At 47.3% G+C, this 20262-nt stretch overlaps 1 protein-coding gene across 1 annotated transcript in view; it reads right to left on the bottom strand.

The window, feature by feature from the left end:
* The window catches only part of rims2a (regulating synaptic membrane exocytosis 2a), a gene marked incomplete at both ends in the record, with an annotated part of 136497 nt that overhangs the window by 58981 nt on the left and 57254 nt on the right, over nt 1–20262 (bottom strand). Inside the window, 2 exon segments of the mRNA XM_080005848.1 lie at nt 557–768; nt 9096–10033. Of these exon segments, the coding sequence (XP_079861974.1) occupies nt 557–768; nt 9096–10033 (1150 nt within the window).

Below are 20262 nucleotides of genomic sequence, written 5' to 3'. Positions count from 1 at the left end.
AGTGAGGGTGGGGTGAGGGGGTGGGGGTGGGTAGAGGGCGGGGCCCTGCGTGAAGGTGTGTTTCCCTAACCTGCTCAATATGGCTACTGCAGAGCAAGAACACAAGGTTACGCAGAGAGAACGAGCATGCAGCGAGGAGACCCACATTCTTTTGTGCCATGACAAAACGGGGAGGGTGGGTGGGTGGGGGAGGGGGTGTATCAATGCTCTTCTTCAGAAAACACTGTTATCATTTCTATCTACGGTGCAAAATAGCAAGTAGCAAGCTAAAAAGTCCCCGACTCCCGTAAAAAATAAAAAATTAAAAAAAAGACATAAAACAAAAAAAAAAGTCAAATAAAAATTTCCGGCGACACCAAGCAAAGTGCTGCCGAATGTCATCGAAATAAAAATCACAAAAGGGTTGTAAATTTTTGAAACGTCAAATAAAACCCCCCAGAAAGACAAACATCCCCGCTATTTACAATTAGTGACAGGAAGCAAACAAAGACTGAAAGGGTAAAACCATAAGGTCAATAAATGAACAAAAACAAAGCAGGCTCAATTTTCTCAGTACCTTCTCACTATGGCTATGCTCCTCGTTTAGGGTAGTGCTACTGCACGTATCAACTCCCGAGTCTTTAACCTGCGGCTCGCACCATGCCAAGTCCTCTTCAAATGAGTGTCCCCCAAAGCGCACCATTTTCTTTTGCCTCTCAGATAAGGTGTGTGTCGGCTCAGACATAAATGCCTGCTCAATAGTTTTTCTTTTTCCCCTTTGACTGTCCCCTAGGTGTTGGATAAAAAAAAACAAAAAAACAACAAAAAAAAAAAAACAGAAAGAAAAAACAGAAAAAACACATGCAAAGGTGTAAATAAACCAAAGGAAACATGGAATGACACAAGACTCTGAGAGAAGAGAAGGGAAGGGGGAAGAGGGGGGAGAGGAATAAAAAAAGGGGGGGGGGGGGGGGTCGGCCGGGCTCCGCATGTCTCACCAAAGACATTGGGGAGGCCTCGCTGCTATGCCAAGACGCATGGTCCCACCAATGGCCATCCAAATCTCCTGTGACGAGGGGGTGGGGACGGGGATGGGGGGGGGGGGGGGGTGTGGGGGTGGGGGTGGGGAGCGGAAAGGGAGCGGGGCAGGGGTCGCACGCACATACACACAAACATACGTACAAACACACATACGTACGCGCGCACACACACACACACACAAGAGAGGACAGCAAAAGGTACCGGTGAGGACACCACATTGCCACAACATACACTTATGGACAGAAATGCCGTTCATACCACGTAACACGCACACACAAACACACACACACAGACACACACACACACACACACACACACACACACACACCCACACACACACACACACACACACACACACACACACACACACACACACACACACACACACACACACACACACACACACACACACACCCACACACACACCCACACACACACACACACACACACACACACACACACACACACACACCTGTACTCTACCACTTCGAAAGGAACGCAGCGGTCTGGAATTGTACTTTTCTCCGTTCCTCTTGGACGGTCTGTTGGACGCCCAAAGTCACCAAGGGTCGAAGCCCTCCGTCACATTTTCACGGTTCCAACCTCAATCGGCCCAAAAACTTCTCAACATTTGGTCGAGGACGCAGAGGGATAGCAGCAAGAGACCAATAGGCTTTTCCTTGTTTTCATCTAGGGTTCGTTTCCAAAGCCTCTTTTTTCCACCGGGGCACTACCTTCAAATGGGCAGGCGGCAACCCATGCTTGTTCCAAACAAAGTTAGCCTCCCCTCTATCTTATCGGCCGCTGGATGTGAGGGAGGAAGCCGGGCGGATCTCTAATATGTTTAACTTGGGAGCCTTAACTGACCTCCATCTAAAGTGCACCGCAGAGAGAGAGTTTGAAGAGAGTCTTTTAAGATTGGATTTTGATTGCAACTTCCCTATAAGCATGGATGGACGACCAGCCTTGAGAAATGCACAGCCTGGGAAAATGGCTATAATGGAACTATGTGCAGGATTTGTTTGGTTTTCTTTTAATACCCAGAGGAGTGATAGAGAATAGTTTTTTTGTGTGTGTGTGTGCATGTACTGCGTATGTGAAACTGTAGATGTATCTATGTACGTGTGTATGACATTGTGGTTTTCGAGTTTTGAAATACATCTAGATACATCATGGCTACTAGGAGATCGATAGAGGTCAGACCCCTTAAAGAGCAACAGAGACCTTTAGCTTTGTCATCTTATCTCCCTCCCTCTACGGCTGTCGTTGTTATGAGCCAGTGAGAATGTGACAATTTTGTCATCTTTTTTTTTTTTTTTTTTTTGCCGGATTTACCCTGTTTTCCCATGTGTATGCACACACAGCTGAGGAGCACTTCAAATTTGATTAAGAGGCCATACAAACCTGAGCTAATTGAAAAGAGTTAAAAAAAAATTGAATTTGAAGGTAGGGCTCAAATTCCCAGCAGAGTTGGTACGGAGATAAAGTGGAGGGGGTCGACAGTGTGTGTGTGTGTGTGTGTGTGTGTGTTTTTGTGTGCGGAAAGAATGAACAAAAAAACTTAATACTAGAACAGCTGTTGATGCTGTTGGTATAGTACACTGCAACAAGAGGTACAGCCATTTGAACACAAAACTACATACATGTATATTCTGTAATGACAGCCCATACTTGTACTTGTACCTTGTACTTGTGTGCGTGTGCCATAGCTAGCCCTATGACTGCAGGCTCGGGGTACAGTCATCTGAAAACACGGCGTTCATGCCACCCTGTGGGTGGCACACTTCACATTTTGCCACACTTCGCCGACCCTGCAAAGAAGCTTCAGGATCTAACGGATCTAGAGGACAGGTTTTTTTTTTTTTTTTTATCCTATTCAAACGTCCACCCTACCAGAGGATTCAATCTGGGGGGGGGGGGGGGTACATAACAGAAATAGTGAACAGAAGCTGGAGGCACAACGCTGTGTACGTCCTCTGAGTGTTAGTGGTGGCAATCAATAAAGAGACCCTCACAAGAGGGGAAAAAAGCGCTGGTAGAATTCATTGTAATATAAGATCATTAGTAGTAACACCATCCATCAACCCAGATTTGAAGGATTTCAAGGGCAATAAAACTTCTGCGTCCTATCTGGAGGCCGCGGCTCTTGTGTTGCAAGGTCAGCGCAAGCCAAACAAACACGCTACTCTCCTTCTCCCTTTCTCACTCCGCTATCACTATTCGGGCCGTCCGTCTCGGGGAGTGCTAAAACCACTTACTGTACACAGGCGCCGTGATAAAACATTATGGATGTCCCTGGATGGAGCTGTGCCCTCCGTGGCCCTCTGTAACCAACATCTGACAACAGTGATTACCCTCTCTGCCTTCCAGCTGCTGCTCTGTCGGCCGCCCAAACACCAGGATGCAGTTTAGCGGGGCAGACACTTTGTGCTGAACGAGCCGCTTGCCTAATGTGACCGAGCCCAAACAGCTCAGGGCCTGTGTTTGTTTGTGGGAATCACACAGTGTGTAAATCATCTCGTGGGCGAGGCGTCGTGTATGAGCAGGTCCGGTGACACACTAAGTAGACGTCCCGGTGATCTCATGGAGCGCACTCTTACCGCTATTGTGCTCTTACAACCTTCACCTGGAACTAACGGCTTACGTTCCTGGGAAAAATGGATCGTGCGGCGGGGTGGGGGGGGCGTGGAGATGTGCCAGCCCAGCAGAATAGTGCGTTCGGCCTTCCTTCCGTTTATCCCTGGGAGGGTTATTGACAGTGGCACGCCATGACCGGGGCCCTGATCCCCTGGCAAGGCTGTGTGTGTTCGCGGCGTTTTTCAGGGAGCGGGAAACTCATCACAGCCATAAATTGTGAACATCAGCAGTTTGAGCCCCCAGCCTCCGCCGCTTCCTCGCCGCGGCTCCGAGGCCCCGCAAAGTGCTGATTCAGGGCGAGCGGCGAGAGCGCAAGCTGCGGCGGAGTTTACCAGCAGCGGGCTCTCCATCACTTTGACAACTCAATGAAAACCAGTGTAAACTATTAATTGGATCATTAATTATTGATGCTGTTTTTACTACATTTCTGGGAGGAGGGGAAAGGGCCAAAAAAATGGACTTGAGGGGGTGGAGAGAGACCGTGTGATTAAACATGGCAGCCAGACGGATGACGTGAGACAACGATCATGGCTCAAAAACAAATTAGGACATATTCACCATGAGTGAAACCGTCGTGGTAGCCTTTCGGATTGTTTTTAAGCTAAACTTATCAATGGTGTCAGTTACACTATTTGGTGTTGACAAAGTATCCAGAGTAGGCAAACAGAGCAGAGAGTTAATAGAACCGCCGAGGCGTGGGAGCCGATCCCCAAGGCCATTAATGAGGACGTAACCTGGGCTATCACAACAAAATGTCCACCTCTCTCCTTTGGTTAGCAAGCCGGCTTCTCCTTTTTCTGCCTGCTCGGCAGTATTATGAGAGTGCATGTCAGGGGGATCAATAAAGAGGAAAACGCAGCGAGAGTACCATCACACTAAATCAGCTCTCTGGCCCTCACAGGCATGAGCCAGGCCCATTACAGCTACAGTAGCGTGCCCCTCCCTCCCTCTTCTTCTCCTGCGTTCTCCGTCTCTCCTGCTCCTTAACCCCCAGGTGTGCTGTCATCTCACCCCGCTCTCCCCCATCTTGTCTAGTCGGTCCTCAGCCCCTGGAGACCCCTCGGGGTCTCGGCGGCTTAAAAACCGGGACACAAGGCCTACTCTCCGTCGTCTGCTTTTGGCTCGGTCGGGGCTGTGAGTGCACAGAGCTCTAGATGCTGAGTGGCCACATATGGCCAAGAGGTGCTTTCTGCCTTCTCCTACATTTCTCCGTCTCTGACTCTGACTATCTCTCTCTCTCTCCCTCCCTCCCTCCCTGCCTCGCTTCACATGCAATTACAATTGATGTTCTCTGCTTAGCTGCTTTGGCTCTTTCCCCCCGTCTTTTCACACTGCTGTACAAGGGGGAAAAAAAAAATGCTCCGTGCTGTGGCGTAGCTAATCAAAGAGTGCTTGCTGTGCACGTTACACATGGGGAGGATCCTTCATCAGGTCAGCTTTTCAAAGAGTGAGAAAGGGGGGGGGGGGCATCTGTATGTCAATCAAAGTAGAAAAGGACGAGGCTCCGGCGGCTGAGGCAAAAAAAACGACTTGAAAAAGCCTGGTGTTCCCTTCCCGATGCAGAATGCGTGCACACTAATTAACCAGTTAAGCTAAATTTGTGAAGTGTGTGTGCAGTGATCTATGATAATCATAGCTAATTGATAGATTAATAGGACAGGATTCGTGTGGGCCAAAGTTGTTGTTTCATATGTAGGTGTCAGCGGATGTTCATTTGTTTGGATTTCATGTTATGGATCATAATACATATTACATTTCACTGCATATATGTATGGAAGTATGTATATGTATGTGACAAATAAAAATCTTGAATCTTGAATCTTGAATCTTGAATAATGTAAGTATAGGACATGTGATATCCATGTGCTTGTAGTTAAAATAAGCCAGATGTGACCCACCGCATGTCATTTGAAAGTAGAGATTCAGAGCTTCAAAACAAGGTGTCAGGTTGTGCGAATCAAGCCAATATTTTTAAAGCTATGACTTGTTCATGACGAGGGTGCTGCAAACTGTGCTCCTGAGATAATCACCCTCAAAGTTTTCCAAAGGCTCCGCGTCTTGTTTACGGAAGTGACGTCGGCTTTTTCTTCTTCGCGTGTTACGCCGCCTACACCACAATGAGTCCAGGTGTGTGTGTATCAAACACGTAAGATTTAAAGGTTGAACTCTATCAAAACGGTTTGACATTGTGACGTCACATCACATGGAATATGGAGGAATGATCTTCACCTGGAGGGAAACTTAACTCTGCGGTTTAACATTTATCTACTGTTTATGAATCAAACTCGGCTTTGAAAATACGTTGAGATAAAAGAAAAACTTTTCAACTTATTTGGCCGCTCCTGGCGATTTTAGTAATGTGCGACTGTCGGTGACTGACAGGTTCTACTGTCTGTTCAACAGTTCTACTTTTGTCTTTTTTTGTTTTATTTTGATTATGATTGACACACCAGAAAATGGAAATAAAAATATGTAATAAGAATAATGAAAATACTACATTTTTAGATGCTGAATGTTCAGTTTAATTTCATTTAAACCCTGAAGTCCAAGGTCTGTTCTTAAGATCAAGCGCTTAAACAGTGAAAAGCAGAAAGGTCAGGGAAAAAAAAGTGGCATTAACTGTGTTATTTTCTATTAAATGTATGTGATTCATGTTTACTATTTTTACGTCATTAAACTACATGACGTTCAATTTTGTGGCATATTTTGGTCCTTCACTCCCGTAGTTTTCTTGAAAAAAAAAAAATATATATATATTAAAAAAAAAGTCCAGTAACAAGTACCCATCAAAGAAAATAACTGAAAGGGAGTACAGTAGCTAAAACGAAAAAAAAAAAAAAATGAAAAATTGGGAACCACCGTCCTACGCTAGCTGACTTACGGCGAGGCAGACACACAAACACACCGGCACAGCCGAAAAACCTTGAACCTTTTAAACAGTCTGCTCCTCTCCTGCTTTCGCTGTGGCTACCTGGAAACCTGGAAACCCCCACATCAATAATGTAATGCCGGTGGAGCGCTGCTTCCCTTTGTGAGGAGGACGCTTACATAACGGAGCAGACGGACTGGAGTCCAGCCGTTTCTTTTGTATTTAAGGCGTGAGTTGGGCGCTGTTATCCAGCAGAACCGCCGAATGGTTGCTCCAGCATCTCCAATAAAGGCATCGTCACGATTAGTCTTTTCAATTATTTTGTTTCTATCTATTCATGTAGTTCCTCCTTTGTAAGTCTACCGTTTACTCCGCCCTGTAAACATGTCCGCGCTCCACCCTTTGCGTTGAGCCCGCTTGACACCGCCAAGGTAAAGGCCTCCATAATTAAAGGTTTGACGTTAAAATCAATTTGCAATTACGACAACTGTCGGCCAGGTGGAGCAGCCAAGTGCTTGAGGGATGGCTCCGGATGCTAATTCCATGTGAAAAGGCCCTTAATTCAGTCACTCTGTTTACATACGCACGGGTGTGTGACAGCCCGGCTTGTTTTCCCGGAGCAGCTGAGACATTTCGTGCTCCGACTCCCTCCCTTTATCCAGTGTTGTGCAGCAAAAAGAGTCAAGGCAGCGCTGCCAAGTTTGTCCTTTACTGTACCTGACATGGACATCCAATACGGAATTAGGCCAGACCTCGGATTAGGACAGCAGTATTTAATCGGCGGTGAGGCTGCTTAATAAAAAAAAACGTTGGAAACAAGTGTGATAATCTATTCCTCTTGATGTGAATGGCTGCTGATTATGGGACACGGCGGCTGTGTTTCTTTGGCCCTTCACTGTTTTTTTCGGGGGTATAACTCCAAACCGCAAAGCAGCTGTTCTCTTTCAGTAGCCTCCCCTCCCCCCTTCCCTACACACTGCCTGTTCCAATTTGGACCAGCCTAATCCTTTCTCTGGGACTTTGTAAAAGGCCACTTTTAAAAAGGGATGACATCACATGCGTGGCTTGGGAGCATTGCGGTACAGTAGATAACCTTTGGGCGTGCAGCCTATCTATCTCCCAGCATCTCTCAGAGAGAGAGAGAGAGAGAGAGAGAGTGAGAGAAACAGGGGAAGGGGTGGCACGGAGAGATGGGGATAGAGAGAGAGAGTGTGAGAGGAGAGAGAGGGAGAGAGAGAGAGAGAGAGAGAAAGGATTCAAAGAGGACATATTTAAAGACCACCAGCCACATACTGCCACTCAGAACTCCACCAGCTACTCATCTGGAAACCGGGCTGCGCCCGCCGCCTCGCTCTACATCCAATATTAGTTTGAAAGTCAAAGCCGAAAGTCTAATTACCCGCCACTATTTAATTACCTTTGGCTATACATCTACTAATTCATATGTGGAACCGACGACATTATTCAGATATGTTCGGCGCGTCGAAAGCCTAACCTGTTACCATCCCTTTACTTGATAAGCTGGCACGGAACCACTTAGCACCGGACCTCTTTGAGCTGCGTAAAATACTTTTATTGCGACCTGGACCCGTGCGGGTCTTGTCACTCTTTGCAGTTACATAGCAGCAGAACTTTAACAGCGTTTGCTCTCAAAACTCTATCACGCACTGACTATACCAGTGTATTGTAGCAATATTTCACAGCGAATGAGTTTTCCGCATCTCGCCCACCTACAAGTATCGATGCACCCGGCCTTCGCGAGAGCAGACCATCCGAGCCCTCGCTGTCTCCTCCGTTCTGTCACAGTTATGTAACACAGTCTACTACAGGAGACTCTGAGCAGCTGTGGTAAGACCGCAAGGCGTGCGCTACAAGATGGCAGCGCTGAGAAGGCCTCGAGAGCAGTATGCTTGCAGTCATTTGAAAGCAAGCACGCTCATCAAGGCACACGCACACACACACAAACGAAACACATTTGCAAATATCTGTCCGGTTGATGAGCTAAACCATAAGATTTCTCCTCAACGGCACTGCAACTGTGAGAACGCATTCACATTTTAACCGCACAGAAAAACAGTTGCGCACACACACACACACACACACACACACACACACACCCATACACACACACACACACACACACACACACACACACACACACACACACACACACACACACACACACACACACACACACGGTAAACACACAAACAAGCACACACACAGTTTACACACATACGCACACACATACAGTATACACATATGGGTACGCATACAGTATACACACATACAAACGTGTGACAATATTGAGACAAGTGACACCATAGACTGTGAGGAAGCAAAAGGTTATTTTCTGCACCATCAGTTGCGCACAACATCAACAAATGCATGACACAATAATCCAATCCAAATAATTCAATAAAAATGAGTCTACTGAAAGGCTAAAATGATTAGCAGTACTTCAAACTGTGTGGTTAATCACATGGCTGTAGCATTAAGAATAATGTACAATAAGAACTAAGGGAAGAGCTTGTAGAGTGCCTGAGAAGACTACATCTGGATCTCCTACCTTTCTCGCTGACTGACTCACTCTCTATTTCCACGTCTTCGCAGCTGGTATACTCCGGCGTCGTGGCCAGCTCCTCCTCCGAGCTGCTCAGGGACACCTGCCGCATCTTGCCTCCCTTTTTGGTCTTGTGGGGCTTCGGAGGCGGCGGGCGCACCGACTCTGACTGGTCCGAGCTGAGCGAGTCGTTCCGCAGCATGGTCTCCATCTTCTCCCGCTTGGTCTTGCGGACGGCCGAGCTGGGGTCCAGGTGGTGCTGCTGCCTCCGCATGGGGTCACCGCCCCCCCGCAGGTCCCCTGACCGGTCGCCCAGCACGGGGCTGCGGTGGGGCGTCGGCGGGCTGCGGTTGGAGGTCCGGTGGCCGCCCAGGCCGGGACCCATCGGCCCCGGGGAGGAGCGGTCCACCGAGTAGGAGCGCTGTCCCACCATGGGTGGGCGGCGCTCGGTGAGGTGCTGGCGGGACAGGCGGACGGGGGGCTCGTCCTGCTCCGTGTAGGCCAGGGAGACGTCGCTGTGGCGGCGCTCGTGCCTCATGCGGCCCACCTCAGCGTGCATCCGCATCTGCTCCTCGTAGGGCTGCGGCTTCACCGGGTAGCGCGCCAGGTTGGGGTCGCTGCGGTAGCGCGTCTGGAACTCCTCCTGCCGCTGCCGCTGCAGGTCGTACTCGCTGGGCGGCCCGTCTAGCTCCTGGTCCAAGGGGTACTCCTGGGAGTGCCAGCGCCCGGGGCCCCGCCGGTCCCGGTAGCCGGCCCTCGCCGAGTCCACGTCCACGTCCGCATACATGTGTGGGCCCCGCGGAGCCCGCCGAGGGTCCCCATCCCCGTAGTCGGACGGTGATCTGGGCATGCCGCCGTCCACCGGGGCATACTGCGAGTGGTCACCCCCCTCCCTTTGGTCGTATTTTTGGTTTGGATCCCTGGATGCGGATGGGCTTCGTTTCCTGTAATCAAAAAGAGCATTGGATGTTAGCTGGCGGTCCACCCATTGTTATACTACTTTCTATCAGTGTGTCTTTCTTAAAGATGTTCTAGAATATGTTCTTTGAGCTGTAAAGTGAACTACATGTTCTCTGTATTGACTGTTCTCTCATGAAACACATCAATAACAAAAACACACGAATTGCTAAATTTCTTTACCAATGTGAGAGACATTACATATGGTTAAGCCGCACAGTACACCCTCTATAGGTTGAAGGAAAAAAAAAATCCTCACCACCCGCCATGTATTGACTGAGCAGGGACTGTGAAATCACGCCCATTTTCAAACTTTTGGGAATCGAAAATCAATCAATCAATCAATCAACACCCCCTCCTCACCCCCTATCCTCGGCCAATTTTTGGCGTTTTTCACATTTCTTCAGCGGGTAGAGGCTCAAACCAGGGGGCACCATTACCTTTTAATCACCAAATCACTTGTGTAAAACAGTCAAATGGAGGCTTATCATATGAAAATCAATAAGCTCTGTTTGAATAGCGACTAATTTCCCAAGGCTTGAGTGTGCGTGTGTCTATGTTGACACTGCATAATTCTATTCTATTCCCTCGCTAGCATTTGTGCGCATGGCTGTGTGCTGCTCGGGCGTAGGTGGGGATGTGTGCCATCAGTCAGACTGGAGCCTCCACAGTGCATCATCAGGCTTCACTCCGGCACTCCTCTGGGTCTCCAGTCTTCAGTCTGTAGCCTATAGCTCTGCTCTACTTTACCCTGCACTGCGTAGTCCCCGGCCTCTGCCAGGCGCTGATGAAAGCCCGCTCCATCTCACACAGACAGAGACCGAGACGGAAACTGGGGATCTATTGGGAAACGTCTGGAAGACAGCACCACCGACTCTCACGCTCACCGAAATAGACTTTGGATGGTTTGGCTCTGCAGCACGACAGGCAAATCCAAAGGCAACAAAGTGATAAAAAGACTGAAAAATCGACAAACAAATAATCCCTCAGTCAGCGCATGCAGTCAGTGATCTTGGGTGGTGGAATAGTGTTCCCTATTTTAATCTATCTATCTATCTATCTATCTATCTATCTATCTATCTATCTATCTATCTATCTATCTATCTATCTATCTATCTATCTATCTATCTATCTATCTATCTATCTATCTATCTATCAATCTGTCTGTCTGTCTGTCTGTCTGTCTGTCTTTCTATCGGTCTGTCTGTCTGTCTGTCTGTCTATCCATCCATCCATCCAGCCATATATCTATAATGAGTAATATCTTATCTTATTTAGATAACACAATAATAACACTAATAGTCGCACAACACAAATCAAACAGCGGCTGGTGGAACTTTTTTCTAACTCATTTGGTCGCTAAAATGAGGATTTCATGGGAGTCCTCAAATTTCTCAGTGAGTTTGATTCCTTCTGGAAAGCTCATATAGAAAGATATGGCAATGTCGGCAAGACGACACCATCAATATCGATCTTATTTATTCACCAAAGGTGACCCCCTATTTAACCCACCTGTAACTAAGGTTATTGTTATACTATTTATGTGTATGTTATAACATTGCGAAAGACAGGTGTTTATCAGAATCCTAAGAATAGAAACAAAAATAAAAATATCTCAGGTATACATTTTGAAAGGCATAAGCCTACATACATTCAAGAAACTGTTGAGCTATTTCATTTTGTGTTCTCTTTGAATGCTCAAATGCTACAACTAGGATTTAGCCACAACTCGGATTCAGACATCCAAGGGATCCGCGTAATCTTTCATTTTCATTCTGATTTCATCTGATTACTTTGTTGATATAGGTGCTTAAATCGTCATCATTTTCCGTGCATTTCAAAATAGCGGGACGACACAAGATTAACGACATAGCCTGCCCGGCTGCGACCTGTTTGTATTACGAAATGAATAGTGTGTGTGTGTGTGTTTGCGTGTGTGTGTGTGTGCGCCCGCCCAGTCCAACTGTGTGCCGGTGTGTGTTTGTGTTTATGTTTATGTTTGTCCATGTTGTGTCTTTTGTGTCTGTAAATAAGAGAGAGAGAGGAAGATGAGAACATGAGAAGAGTGACGACAGTAGTCCAGAGATGTGTGGTGCATTGTTCCTTGGCGATGGGACTAGCCGGGAATGGAGAGTTTGTATAATTCTGTAACACACCTTTGTGCGTTTGTCCGTGTATGTGTGTACGTGGTTATGTGACTGATTATACTCAGTCGGTATGACTGCCCCAATGAGTAAAGTGCATGTCACAACAGTAACAAGTTATAGAAACGTAAGTAAGGCAGGAAGGAAGGGTTAAAACGTTCTCAAGAAGAGAACAATCCTGCGTAATTGCATTGATTCCTTTGTTCAAAACCAATTACTCGTTTATTTTCCATATATTTCCTGCTTTTCTCTTTGAAATGTAAGAGAGACGTTTCTGCAGAGGGTGTGTTCCATGAAGCATTCCCTTCAATTTTGAACATGACAACCCTCCATAAATTTTAAACGGCCTCATTAATCACCACTGTTGGTGTTTCCAGCCAATCGCACGTGCGCACGTGGGAGCATAAAAGGCATAAAAGGGGTCGTGACCTTCGAGGTAGGGCCAAATTTAGACAGTACCGAGTGGTTAATGAATAAACAATACATCTCAGTTCTGCCGTGAGGCGTGACTGGGGCAAAAGGAGCTCCCGGTGTACTGACAACTGTGAACACTAAATTTCACTTCAAGCGAAAGGCATTATGATGTACCAGCACCACATATCGATCAGGAACTATTGTACAGCTAAAATATGGAGTGTTTAAGAGGGGTAGCAATAATAATAACGTGCACACCAGTGTCAATGGATAGAAATAGATAGAGATATGCTTGCAATCAGGGCAATTATCAAATACTAGTAAACCAAGATGACATAGCAAAGGCCGAAGCCAATTTTAATAAAATACCAGGCCAATACATGTCATATTCAGTCAAAATATTTCTACTCATTTGAATACCGAATATGAACATTTTTGGCCGAACACTGGGCATGTCCCGATTATTTAGTTCCTAGTGTCCAGTTACTTTCAAGTGAAGACTGAGCATAGAGAGGTAGAGGTGGCCCTTGGAGTCAATTTCCTAAGAACTGGGAAAAAAACAAAACAAAACTGACTTCCCAATAGTTGCTTCATTCTTATAGTAGATGTTGTGTGTGATCTGGAATGTTGCCAACAAACCCCGGCCCATAGGAAGAAACACTTATTAGTTTGCTGCAATAAAGGTGTGTCCGCTATTCTCTATAAATGGCCGATCAAAATCCAAAATCTAAATGCCACCGGCCCCACTAGTCCGGCCGCGGGCCTCGCTGGTCGTGCAGGCCAGGCTGCGGAGCCACATGAAGAGCTGCATTATTCATGGTGGATGGTGAGCTGGAGGGAGCCTCATTCACAAATCCAGAGTGAGAGAGAGAGAATAATCTGCAGGGAGAGGGGGGACAGTCTCTGTGACTCAGACGGAGCACAAAGAAAGGGAGTGGGAGGCTGGGAGATATGCAGTCAGCATGTCAAACGCAGCCATATGGTGCCTCAATGACGACCAAGTACATGCGTGATTGTACACGCGCGTGTGCTTGTGTGCGGCGTGAAAGAGCCGTGTAGGACATGCATTCGTGTGTGCTAAGAACCCCTTGTCAATACCCAGTTTAGGAGCTTGTTATGGAACGCTATATCCTGGATGCACACACACACGCACCCACGCACACACACACACACACACACACACACACACACACACACACACACACACACACACACACACACACACACACACACACACACACACACACCTGCCCCATGATGAGCTCTAAATCATCTTGACACAAGGATCACATTGCCGCGCTCCTGTTTGGTCTTGCGTGCCCTTTCTGTCCAAACAGCGAAGTGTCTACCCGAACTAGCGGGCAAGCGAGCCAGCTAGCTTACGCTACTACATTAGCATCTGCATCAGGATGCTATTGCTGTCATTCGGTACCAAAGGCAGAGCGGAGGTGCAGCACGTAATATTGTGCTCCGCCACCACATATTTCCAGCTTCCGCAGCTGCTGTGGCGTTGCCCTCCGCAGCCGGCCTGCATTCCCAACGGCACGGCCGGAGACACGAGAGGAGAGGTTTGAAAAAGACAAGAGAAGGTTCACTGCGGGATATCAAGAAATGTTTATGTGCGTAAATCTATTGTGCGTGCACGTATTTCGATGGCAGTGGGAGAGAAGGAGAGCAGCAGAGAGAGAGAGCGCGAGAGAGAGAGAGAGAGAGAGAGAGAGAGATAGAGAGAGAGAGAGAGAGCGAGAGAGAGAGAGAGCGGTGCAGTGGCTGTGCATGCTGCATTCAGGCTGCTTGTAATTCTGCACTGAAGAGCGAAGCAGCGGGATGGTGGAGTCCGTGACGCTACGACGTGTGTTCTTCCCCCGCCCTCTCCCACCCCCCGCCTCGTGAGGCTCGGCGCTGTCTGGGGTGACATGGGCAGTGCGTAGCTCGTGATGTCAGCGCATCAAAACTGCAGCAAAAGCAGCATGTTCCGAAGCGGAGGGGCGCACAGTGAATCACCCCGACGGACAGACAGACAGACAGACAGACAGACAATTGAGAGGCAATTTGGGTTGATCGCGCGGTAGCAACACAGCTGCAACTGTGGATGGAACTATCCCTTGTTATTTTTCCGACGGTTCCGTCGAAAGCCAATTGTGAAAATAGAAATTATTCCGTGTTACGCAACAATGATATTTGACCCATTTACTCACAACATAGATCCACTCGGCAATGTTAACAACGTGGATGATATTGAGTATATCCAGTTCATGTCAGAATGTTGCCTGTTCATGTAGTGTGCTGCAGAGGCCTCCAGACAAGGATGTGCTCTTGGTCTTATTGCAGTACAGGTAGTCATTTTCATGAGCCAGAGCCAAAGCCAAAATGCCGGCATGGTCGCTAAGCAGTTTGCACTGTGGCTAAGACACAAAGAAGCGGTACACGACCGGAGCCTTTCTGGGCGGAGCTCGCGTGTTCTCCCCGGGTCCATGTGAGTTTCACACTCCTGACCATGCCCTTGACCAAGAGCTGGAGTCGGTACCCGGGATGCCACACCGCTCCTAAATATTGAGGATAGGCAAAATGCAGAGGACAAATTACCCCACGGGAATCAAGGAAGTGATTCCTTCTAATTCCCCTTCAAAATATAACTGAGGGGAAATGAACAAAGCATTCTTTCCTGGAGCGGAAAGTTAAAGGCTAAATCAAATTCACTACGTTTGTAACCAAATATCAATAATGCAATGATAATTTGGGGATGGCTGTTTATTTCACACAACATTTATTCTAAACTGTGGGCCCAAATGTATGAATCTGAGTTTCATTCATTGATATTTAGATGAGCTGGAACAGCTAATGCGGTAATAGCAGGGGTTTACTTTAGTGTAATAATGCGAAAGACAACATTCAAGCTGTACCATCACCAAATCCCAGCCGACAAGAGTTCATCTCAGGGTCTCTTGTAGTAACACTGAGCTTCTGTGACTAGCAGCAAGAGCCTGTAGGCACGAAGCGATTTGAGAGCTTCCAGGTCCATACAGTATGTGGAGTTACTCCGGGCTTTCTGATAATGCACATGGTCACACACACACACACACACACACACACGCACACGTGTGCGCGCGCACGCAAGGTAAAACCTGATTACGCGCCGTAAATCAGCCCAGAGATGCTGCGATAAAAGGGGCCCCGCCGCCAGATACGCCTCATCTGATATCGTAATCGTCGGGTTAGAAAGCACCTCATCTTTATCAAAAGTGGCACGATGAATCAAATCCATGACTCACCGCAATCACAGGATTACACTATAGACCCAAAAGATTAAAAGGAGTGACCCCAAAAGATTAAAAGTGACCCTACAGTACATGCTTGCAAATGCTAAAACCTTTATGTTTCGGACTCTCTCTCTCTCTCTCTCTCTCTCTCTCTCTCTCTCTCTCTCTCTCTCTCTCTCTCTCTCTCTCTCTCTCTCTCTCTCTCTCTCTCTCTCTCTCTCTCTCTCTCTCTCTCTCTCTCTCTCTCTCTCTCTCTCTCTCCCCCTCTCTCTTTGTCATTAGACAGGACACGCAACTAAAAACGCCTCGATACACGACAGGAGGTTTGGGATTGAAACTCTAAAAATCCTCCCTTTCAGGTCAAATCCCTTTCTGATTCTCCGGTTCCGTGGGGAATTTTTTTTATTTTTTTTAAAACATCCACAACAACCACAGTGGCGATCACCAGCTGCCAACCAAGCCTGAACTCACACTCGTCTCGCTCTTTCATCCTTGATCACACGTGCAGACTTTGCGTATGTGTGTGTGTGTGTGTGTGTGTGTGTGTGTGTGTGTGTGTGTGTGTGTGTGTGTTTGTGTGTGTGTGTGTGTGTGTACAGAGCATCTCCAGTGGTTCGCCCACACATACTCATACACAAATTTAAACAAGTACACACACACACACACACACACACACACACACACACACACATAATTACACATACATACACATACACTGTACAATAATAGGCTGCACATACTGTTGCATACTACACATGAATATACATACATATATATTTTGCTTATGGGTATTTTTTGCTTAGATTTCTGCCTTTTTGTATATATCTCTTTTTTATTTCTGGTCTAGATTAAATCATTTAATTTAATTTTTTTCATTTATATATATATATATATATATTAGTATATTTTACTTTTGCACAGCCTTCGGAGTTTGCCTGTCATTATTTCACAGCACCATCCTTGTATGACTTCATGGGGCATATAAAGAATATTGAATCCCTTGAATCTTGAGTATACACATAGGTAGTAACACACAAAGCTTACTGTACTGTAAATACAACACACACAAACACACATGCATGCAGACGAGCATACCCAAAGATAATGTCATTTTCATCCCGTTCTATCATTCTATATACCCCTTCTCTTCCTCTAATAAAAGGGGTTGTAGGGATCTCCAGTTTGAAAAAGTAATGCACAGCCCTCTCCCTCTCTCCCTCTCCCTCCGTGCGTCCAGAGGCTGCGCTGATATTCCATTTAAAACCAAAGCAATGCCACAAGGGAAATAATCAATAATTGAATGTCGATGGGAGAGCGCTGAGTGAAGGATGCAGCCTTCATACGCGGACGGTGCTCGTGCACCGTTACTATTATGTAGGCATCTGGCACGTAAACGCACACACACACACACACACACACACACACACACACACACACACACACACACACACACACACACACACACACACACACACACACACACACACACACACACACACACACACACACACACATGCACATACAAGGATGGTGGTCATTTTTCAAACACATATACACACTCATTTACATGTATAATGTATACAAATGAACATTAATAATAATTATGTTCATAATTTATAAAAAAAATAATCAAAAAGGTAAAAACATGGTATCATTGCATTCCACCATGTATCAAGCACGACCTATGAGCATTTCACTCACCTCCGTCAATCACTTGGTATGGTTGAGGTTACGGCACAAATCCGCTCAGTATGCTGATCATAAACTGAATTTCTGAAAGATATATCCATATATTTTTCCAATAATAGGTTCAATTTCAATTATAAATGTCTTAACCTGCGCTAAAAAACCATTAAGGCATCGCCCCCCTATGGCATCGCCATCGCATAGCCGGCAAAAACAACTTACAACGAACCCACAGCGGTTGAAACAGCGGTTGAGCCTTACTGGAGGAATCTCTCAGATCCCGGCACGTAGTTCACTTCAAACCTCTTTCTGGCCGCTCCACGCAAACACATGGCACAGGAAGCTCTGCGAAGCCGGCCGAGTCCGATCTGCGTTGTGATCTACTCCCGCTCTGGCGTACAGCTGGAGACTAAGCTGCTGTTGTTGCTGTTGCTGTTGTCGTTGTTTTTCCCCCTCCCCCCACCCAAATCCTGCCTCTGCTCCACCTTTAAAAAAGAAAATGTCCTACTTATATTTCGGAGTACGGCAAGAGGGCTAAGCTGTGATCAGCGCAAGGCGGCAGTGGCGGGTGCACTCTCGCAGCGGTGCTCTTCCCACTGTGTGTGTGTGTGTGTGTGTGTGTGTGTGTGTGTGTGTGTGTGTGTGTGAGTGAGTGTGAGTGAGTGTTGAGTGAGTGTTCATGTGTGTGTGACACCAGCTCCAGCTGCACCGCCTGCCTCTGCCTTTTTGTTCCACTGAAGAAACATGTTAAATAGGAGAACCCGAAAAGCAATCAGGACTCAGAATGGAAGACTGCCCCGTGGTCGGAGCGGGTGGGGAGAGGTGGGGAGGGAGGTGGGTGGGGTGGTGTTGGGGGTGGCGGCGGGCTTGTGCCACCTCCACTTTGCACGGAGTCAAATGAGAACAAATGAGTGGTGCCGTGTTCCAGAGCTCTCCTCTTTGAGGGGGAACTTGGCCTCGCTAATGACGACAATCTATCCTGGAACGCTCTGTATTGAAATTAGATAACCAGGCAGGAGGGAAGAGAAAAAAAAAAAAAAAAAAAAAAAAAAACGGTCCAAAATGGTCGTGCTCCGAGCGGTCCGAGGGGGAGAAAGCGAGAGGGGGAAAGAAAGAAAAAAAAGTCCTTTCATGGAAGCATTGACACCGTGCCTCCCAATGTTAAGTCAGCCCGCCGCCCATCCAAACACAGCCAAAGCCCCGGGTGACCCAGTACAATCAAACCCTGGCAGAAAAATGACAACTCCAGCTCCTTAAATTGCAGCCAGGAATAATATCCCCCCAAAAGATATTATGTTCTCGAATCAGGCACCTGGGAATTACAAGGCAAGCCGCTTTGGGAAGCGATGGTGTGTGGTGCCCACTCCGGCGGGCACGCTGCTGGATGTGGATGGACCCTGCGGCTTATCGGCCCTGGAGCTTTAAGCTCTGGTGCCCGGTCACGGAGTTAATACCGCCATCATGTGATCTGATGAGTGGCTGGAGGTCGAGCGAGCAGCGAGCCCACCCCACCCGGCCCCCTGGGCACCACCCTGCGGCCGGAGAAAGATTACACCCCTCAGTTGATTACTCGCTGACATTTATCACCAGTCACCACGGTGGCATGTGATCTACAACTAATCGCATTCGGTCCGAGTTTTCCATGATCCTTAAACTGCACAAATGACATGGTCTATCTGTTTATTTTATCCAAACGGGGGGGGGGGGGATTTTTAGGCATCAAACCAACCACAGAAGAGAGATAGAGTGAGTGAAAGAGAGAGAGAGAGAGATAGGAAGAGAGAGAGAGAGATTATCTCTCTACCCCATGATTTCTGTGCATCAAAAAACGGATCAGATACTTTCTTTTTGGGTTTTGCATTATGACGTAGCTGCTTTTCAGTGACCTGGTTAGACTAAGAGAAGTCTATTCTCGCTTGTGTGCATAAATGTGTACGGCGGGATGTGTGGGTATGTTTGTGCGTGTGTGGCTGGCGTGTGTTTTCTTTTTCAGTGACTGACACCTGCTATATCTGTAAATGCTTTAAAAAAGGCAGACTTTCTCTCTGCCTCGCTTTTTTATGCCATTCTTTCTTTACACTTTTCAGTCCCCTCCCTACTCTGTCTCTCTCTGTCTCTGTCTGTCTGTCTCTCTCTCTCTCTCTCTCTCTCTCTCTCTCTCTCTCTCTGGCCCAGAAGGTGAGGTCCGGCTGGAACCTGAGGACACGGCGCCGTGTTACCTGTGCTGTGGGTGTTAGCGGTGTCGACAGCTGACTGACAGGAGCCGAGATGAGGCAGAGCAGATGGGAGATGGGTTGTTGACACAGCACTTCCCAGGTTATCCCGCCTGCCAGGTGCATAGAAGACCCTCAGCGGGGGGGAGGGGGGAGGGGGTGTCAGGGGTGCGGGGGACTTAAGGTTAATGTACCTGTGGAGCTTTTGAACCACGGCTGTGAGGGGGCAATAAGTGGCTGTAGGAGCCTAGTGTACCTGACTACCAACCGGTCCTGTACAGCACCAGTCCATGGTCCAGTCCAAGTGTATGAAACACCGTTCCACCTTTTTCTAACCATACATTAAATTCCTCACCCCAACTGTACACGTGTTAAAATTATTTTTTTTTTTAAAGAAAGGCACCTTAACCGACCCAACCGATAGAAAATAAATCACAGACACCAACCGCAAACCCGTCATTCATAGGCTTCAGAATTTTGACATTTCAATTCAACTTGT

Source organism: Zeus faber (assembly GCF_960531495.2).
Source record: "Zeus faber genome assembly, chromosome: 8".
Taxonomy (NCBI): Eukaryota; Metazoa; Chordata; class Actinopteri; order Zeiformes; family Zeidae; genus Zeus; species Zeus faber.
The sequence above is the reverse complement of the archived record's forward strand: the minus strand, read 5'-3'. Positions and strand labels throughout refer to the sequence as shown.